Below are 7,323 nucleotides of genomic sequence, written 5' to 3' on the forward strand. Positions count from 1 at the left end.
AAAAAAAAAAAAAAGGAGGGGGGGGAGCAAAGGGAGAAAGAGAAACCTGAATCTATTAACATGAATGTTTTTGTATCCGTTACTAGTTTTAATGCTTTTTCATTGGCTAAGGACTACCTGGAGGTAGTGTCAGTGTGTAGCCATTGCGGAGCTGCTCTGAGTGGCCCCCTTGGCTAATGCCTTCCCTCCTGCCCGGCGTGGTTTTGGGCAGCAGAGCCCTCGCCCATGCAGGGGGTGCTTGTCCTGGCTGAGATCAACTGACCTGCTGAGCTCGGTGCTTCTCCCCTTCGCTGAGGCTTTGGAGAAGTACTAGGGAGTCGCAGGGTGGGCAGCAGCAGGGCTTACACTGGGTGCAAACTTTTCCAGCTTAGGTGCCATGACCTCATGAACTGTTGGGTGTCAGTGGTGTTGTCAGCACTGGTGGATGCAGGGTTTGAGGTTAGCAGTACAGGGACTCACGTGGTTCAGCTGCTCACAGGCTCATCCAGAGAGCTGAAATAACCAGCAACAGAACAAAGAGCTTGAGGGTTTTAAATTCTTTCAAGCAGATTTTGGTTCTAGATGCTTTCAGACTTTACATGCTTGGACTGGGGCTCAGGTCCTTCCTCAAAACTGAGAATAAGCCCAAGAAGACACCACAGTGCAAGCCTAACACTCACTGGGAAAGAAAATCCCCTCCCGACTGCTAACCTGGGCTGGGATCCTGGGGGTTCAAGCCACACCAGAGCCAGCTGCCCTCCCTGCTTCACGTTGGGGGCTGTTGTAGGGCTAGTAATTATGCTTAATGGGTTTTATTCCTGTTTGTAAGAAAAGTCAAGGTGTCTCTGGACCAGCTCTGGCCCCTTGCCCTCAGCTGGCTCTCTGGGTGCTGCCGTGGCCAGAGAGGCTCAGCCAGCGCCCCAGGCATCGGTGATGCTGCTCCCGTGGGGCAGTGATCACACAGTTCGACTGCTCTGGGGATGGCCTGTTGCTGGGCCAGTGCAGGCTGTCACAAAGACTAATGATTTTTTTAGCTAATGTATGATTCGTTGCGGGAAACGGCCCTCTCCTGCAAGTGCTGGGGGATCTTCCCAGGTAACCTATGCTTCCTTAAGCTCATTTTTCCCCCCTCTTCCTTCTCTCTGCCAGAGAAAGAGGAGGATTCCCAGTCCTATCAAAATGTCATCATTGGAGTGTCTCATGGCTCTGATATGGGTAAGTATGTTGCTGTCGTGGTCCGTGTGCGTTGTACAAAGGTATCTGGAAGTGCAGAGGACGTAGATCTGCTCAGTCAAGGAAAAACCCCTTTGCAGGCTCAGCTCTTCCTATCAGCTCCGTGCTGGTGGAGCTGGGGTGCAAGGGCTGCCGCAGGGACAGAGCAGACCTGGAGCTTTCCTTTCTGCAGGAAAATGCATGTGGTGATGCCTTACCACTTGTGAGCTCACCTCTGAGCTGATCCCTTTGGTTAGGAGATCTCTGCAGCAATTCAGGAGTGTTGGGGTCCACATTGTTTCTCTAGGTCTTGCAGTGTTGTTACAGCTAAGACTGATCATGGTTATAGCCCCCAGCTCAGGTGTCTCCCCACGTCTAGCCCAAGAATGCTGCAGCCAGTGAGCTGCTGGAGGATGACATTGGACCACAGTGCCTGCTTAAGGGCTACCAGCTTCTGTCCTGGGACGTTGCAGTCAGAATAGGAAGTCAATTTGGTTTCCTTCAGGAAATTAACACAACGCTTTCTGCACTGGTGAAGCCTGCCCTGCTCCTGCCTGCCTTTGTACAGAGCGATTAGAGGAGGCAGAAGCAGCAGGGACCATTCTGATCCCCGTCAATGCCTGCAGATATCCAGGCACGTGGTCAGGGCTGGAAAAACGATGAGGCAGCATCAGCAGACCAGCAGCAGGACAGCAGCCACCCGGCTGGAAACTCAGCCACGTGCACGAGGCAGTCGGGGTGCAGCGGTGGGAGGGGGGTTTCACAAAGGCCCATTTTTATTCCATTTGCTGTTCAGCATCATCCTGTCCAAACTTTTCTTAGTCACAGATGATGCTGTAGACTATGAGAACAGTGCAGCGATACATATATGGAAACTCCAGCAGACGGAAGGTATGTTCTCAGCAATTGTTCACTATTTTTAGGGATGGGGCTCAGGGGCAGGGTGTCTGTCACGCTAGACCGGCATAAGCCACGCTCAAGGCAATGCAGCCATTGCTCCCATCTTGAATTATTTTTCCCCCGATCCTTCATGATAAACATCTAAGGCAAGGTGCAAAATGCAACACACACTTGTAATTGAATGCTGCTGTGATGGGATGTGGTGTTTCTAGTACTCAGAAGGCCACCACATAGGTGGCTGTGCCTAAACCCTGACCACGGGATGCTACAGAAGAATGTCACTCTTCATGTCTTATATCCTCTTACATTTTGAAGTTGGCCTGGCACAAGCTCAGCCTTGTAATCCCCTCCAACAAAGAAATGTTCAGCACGCACATCCAGTGGGTCAGCCTGGGACTCTCCCACAGTAATCAGGGCTGGATATTTCTTAACCTAACCTTTAAACAGAGTTTAATCTAATGTGTGGCTGCCTGTGAAGCACAGCAGGTAGTCTGGCCTGGGAGATAGTGCTGGATGTATACATATATATTTAAGAGCTTTCTGTCTCTGGTGTGGAAGCTGCCTAAGCAAACTGATTCTTGTCATCCTGTTTGCATACTCTCTAGATTAAATCTAAGTCCATGTCTTTTGGCTCTGCAAAGCTGTCCACACGAGCTACTCACAGAGCATTTGATATTTGCTGTGAGCATTTTGAAGCCCCTTCAAGGAGATCTTGACACTGTCGTCTGAGGTTTCTTAGCCCAGGTGCAAAAATATGTCAGCACTGAAGACTAACTATATTGGCAGGACGCAGAGCGTGTTTACGGTGTGTGTGTGTGTGTGTGTTTTTAGATCAACCCGCTTACTGATCAGTGCTTCCCATCCTCACTCACAGCTCTGCAGAGAGAAAGCCCAGATGATGAGCCAGACTACATCAATGCGGCCCCTGCATCAGGCCCTGCCTTTCTGTCAAAGCAAAGGTAAAAGGAGAGCAAATGGTCGATGTCGTTATTAGAGGTGGGAGGATTGTGTTTATGCTGAAGAGAGCTCAGCTGGAGCTTTGCACCTTGCTGACAGTGCCAGCCGGTGCCCAGCAGCCCACACAGGCCGTGCAGGGAGCAGGAGCAGCTTGCTCCGTGCTGTGCCATGTCTCTGGCTGATGCCAAGCTGACTAACGCAGATTGTGGAGACAAATTTGTCAAAGTCCATGTCCTAGCGCTGTCCTCCTCCAACAGGAACTTAAAACCACTTCAGAGAGGCTTCAGGCAGCGCTTCTATGTGCTGTGGACAGGAACCCCCAAAACCCCTCCGGTCTGTGCAGCTCGGAGGCTGAGCAGTGTATGGGATTCCCTGGGCTCAGCTGAGCCTGCCTGCTCTGCTACAACCGCATATCCTGCCCTGTTATCAGCAGCAACCTGATGCTGATGATCAAGAAATACTCAAGGCAGTTAAACATCCACCATCTGTGGAGAGCTGCAGGAAGATTTCATGACACTGAATGAGTGGGTGATATAACACAGTGTCAGTAAATGCATGGTAATGTATGGAAGAAAAGCAGCCCCGGATATACCAAACACAGCGACAGTTCTGCATTAGCTGTTTTAGCTCAAAACAGGCTCTTGGAGGCCTTGTGGAACCTCTTCTCAGCAGACAAGTGTATGTGGATTGCTAGGAAAGAGGAAAATAAAGCACCACTGTGCTGATGTATAGATCTGTGGTGTCTCTACCTGCTGGTTAGAGCATGTAGAGCTGGTCACTCTGCTCCAGACTGGTCTAGGACTTCAGCTGGGAGAGGGACTGGGACTAGTATCACTCTCCTTGTCAAGTTTTCATTTTCTGAGCACCTGCAGAGACACCGCAGAATCGTCCTTATGCCACATGCTGGCAGCTCCAGTTACAGGGTTTTCTATTCCCCAATCTGTGGGCACCAGCAGTGGGCAGACCCCCTGAAGCCATGCAAAATATTTAAGATTTGGCCCCACTTTGCAAAGCACAGTCACCCTGTTCTCCATGTTGCTGCATTTGCTCTAAACTTCAGCAGCCCATCCTGGCAGTGTTAGCTCTGACAAAGACTGTGCTGGGGGGGAAGCTGCAGGTTGTGTTTTTTGGTCGAATATTCATTGTGTGTCACCCATGGCATGTGAGTCACTTCCCAGTAGTCCACGCATGTGCTCTGGCTGGTAGCAAACAGCTCAGCCTGCCAGGCGCCTCTTCCCCTGCCCACAGACACCTGCTGCTGCCCACAGTCCAACACCAGCCTCGGCTGGGGTGCAGCTGGACACAAGAGCCCCTCGCTGCCAGACATCCCTCTCTGCTTGAGTCGGAGTAAATCAAGCAAATATCATAAGAATGGACTGTTTATATGGGGTTGTAGAGAAACAACTTCTTTTTAGAAGGTGTTTATGGAACAGCCAGGCATTGTGTTGGCAAAGCACCTGGAGAGAAGGAAGACAGATTATCCATGAAAAAATGAGAATTGCTAAAATTGTAACTATTATAAGTAATTCTGCATTGATTCCTCTTCCACAGAGAAGTTTCAAGGAGGAGAGGGATTACATTTCTGCATTAGTCACAGCATGGCCCTGCTTTTTGCTCTGTTTGCTCTTTGTAACAGGGAGGGTACCCACCTCATTCATTGTGAGAAGAACAATCAGGGCTGATGGATGCCCAAAACGTTTAGCAAAGCTGCTGCAATGACTGTACCTGGTGGAGAGCAATGATCAAAGCAGCACAGGGGCTACCATAAATCCACCTCCCAAAGGGATAAATGATGCTAGGAAGATAGAAGAGGGAGGAATAGCTGTCCTGTCTGGTGATACAGATTTTATGGGAAAACCTCCAGTCATAAGCCCTAGCAGAAAGCTATCATGGCTGTAAGTGTAAATAGCTTCTGGCAGCTCTGTAAATAAAAATGTCAATGCACTTCTTGCTATTATAATGATGCCTCTGTTAAAGCCTTTGCTAGCAGAGTATCACCATAAAATCCCCATGTCCAAGCAACAAATGTCAGCAGAAGTTCTCCACCAAGGGAGGGTGAATTTAGGAATGAGGTCCTGGCACCTCTGTGCCCTCTGCTCTGCTAAGGGATCATCAGGGAGAACAGCTGGAGATTCTGCTTAGATGTGAACCTTTTGTAGTTTACCTCCGGGAAAAAAAAAAACAAACTGGCAGCAGAGTTAAGAAGTTGACAGCAGGGGTTAAAATTCGGTAGACTCACTATTTTTCTCCCCTCTTCTTTCAAGTATTCTGCATAAAGTCTGAAGAAGTCCTTTGCTGAGCTGTAAGAGCACACCCAGCAAGCATGCGCACAGGGAGAGGGGAGGCTTCAATCCCTCGGTGAAATCTCTTCTCCAAATTGTGCCCAAGATCACATAGAAGGGGTGCTGCTGAAATGAAGAAACGCTCTGCTTGAAGTCCCGCGGAAGTCCAACAGCAAACCTGCGACTGGAGAAAGTACCCTGCCTGGCAGTGACCATGGGCAAGCCAAGAGTTTGTTATCCTGCCTCATTTTCCTGCACATCTACTCGAGGCAGCATGGCCAGCCTGTGAAATGTCTTCTGTCAAACATGAAATGAATCTTAAAATTGCTGAGCAGCAATGCAGCCAGCTACTTAATTTGTCAGGGTGACTCATGCACAGTGGTATTAAGACACAGGGATTATGTTCTGATTTAGTTCCCATGCTCTCCTACAGAAGCAGTTTCCTATAAGAGAGAAACCGGCAAGGCAGAGGTTTCCTTTACAACAGCAGCGGTTCTCTGGATCTAAATGAGATATCAACCTGTTGACAAAAGCTGAAGACTAAATCCCTGCCTTATCCACAGCTTGTAACTCACAGTATCTGCCTATGGCAGTTTTCCTTGTTTCAGTATTTGGTTTATAATAATACAAAGACCCTGCAACAACTGAGACTGTCAGATCCACAGCTGCCAGCCTGAGAAACTGCACTGGTCTTTCAGTATTGCCGTAGGAACATCAGCCCTTGTCTCTTGAGCCCTGATGCACAGATTTGGCACCGTTGTACCACTTATTTATTAAAATTGAAAAGCATCCAAAGAAAATGCAGTGTTTTATTATGGTTTGCGATGATGCAGGTGTTGTCTGCATGGTTGGGTGAGACAGACTGAGATGGAATCATGTGAGATGATACGAAATAGTGTGTGGAATCTGATGAGGAGAAAATGTAGCTCCTTAAAGCCTTCTTCCTCCAAATGGGTTCAGAAAACTGTGTTTCAAGAAGGGATGCAGCCCACACTCATGTCTTTGGGACTGGTAAGAGTGAGCAGAGAAGTGGTGCGAAGGGCAAGTGAACCCTGGAGTGGGAGAAGGGGATGTCAGGTGCTTCCTGCTGCAAATGACTTGGTTGTATTTTTAGCAGAATCGCTGAGGCCATGGGTGGCCACTATTCATGTAGCTGTAACAGTGGTGGTTTGGAGTTTGGCTTAGGAGAAGATTGACTTCTAGCTTCTACAAATGCATTTGTTTCTACTTCCACAAGACTTTTACAGCAGAGAAAATCTAGTGCGCTGCAGGGATGTACACATGCAAGGAGCTACAGTTGCTTTCTGCTTGCCTCAGCTCCTCCCAGCCTAGCTTCTACTCACACCCTCTGGTTTCCTGATGTTTAAATGCTCTGCAAAGTCTGCACAGGTTGGGGACAGCTGCATCCCGGTGAGCCTGGAGCAGATGGCTGCAGCCCCAGGCCCCGCTGGCTCTGCACAGGCTGGCAGGCAGGCAAGGAAACAAGGAGATGCCTTCCTTACTGAAACAGCGTGCCCGGCCCTCGCAGGGCCATGACGTTGTCAGCATTGGTTCATCCTTGGTGATCAACTGGCATCGGAAGCTCCCACTTCCCATGGAGTGCTGCAGACTGTGGATTTTTTGCTGAAAGGAAGGGTGAGCTCTGGTTTTGTTTATGTGTGGTGACGTTGCACCTACTGGTGATTCACCTCATACCTGGAGGGAGCCATTAAATGATTAGGAGAGGATTAGCAGCAGTAAAAGATCCTTGGCACACAGTGAGTAGCTCCCAGTTCTAGCTGTTAGGTGAGTGTGTGGCCAAAACATTAAAGATTTACTGCTCTCTTCCCTAAGCAGGGAGGTAGATTAGACCCATTACATTTCCCTGGTGTAAGGTTTGCCAAAATTTGAGTTTGAAAGTTCTGGAGCCAAAGCAGACAGGGCAGGAGCTGGATGTGGAGTATCTTTCCTCCTCTTACTGGGAGTGTGAGCAAATCCCCCCCCCCCCCCCCCC

At 49.2% G+C, this 7,323-nt stretch overlaps 1 protein-coding gene across 1 annotated transcript in view; it reads left to right on the forward strand.

Moving 5' to 3' along the window:
* The window catches only part of LAT2 (linker for activation of T cells family member 2), a 12,704-nt gene extending 6,595 nt beyond the window's left edge, over positions 1-6,109 (forward strand). Inside the window, exons 9-12 of the mRNA XM_026861576.1 lie at positions 1,129-1,194; positions 2,014-2,082; positions 2,966-3,050; positions 5,313-6,109. Of these exons, the coding sequence (XP_026717377.1) occupies positions 1,129-1,194; positions 2,014-2,082; positions 2,966-3,050; positions 5,313-5,331 (239 nt within the window). The 3' untranslated portion in view covers positions 5,332-6,109. The remainder of the gene's footprint in view (positions 1-1,128; positions 1,195-2,013; positions 2,083-2,965; positions 3,051-5,312) is intronic.
* Positions 6,110-7,323: the final 1,214 nt, after the last annotated feature.

Source organism: Athene cunicularia (assembly GCF_003259725.1).
Source record: "Athene cunicularia isolate RWA chromosome 19 unlocalized genomic scaffold, athCun1 chr19_part1, whole genome shotgun sequence".
Taxonomy (NCBI): domain Eukaryota; kingdom Metazoa; phylum Chordata; class Aves; order Strigiformes; family Strigidae; genus Athene; species Athene cunicularia.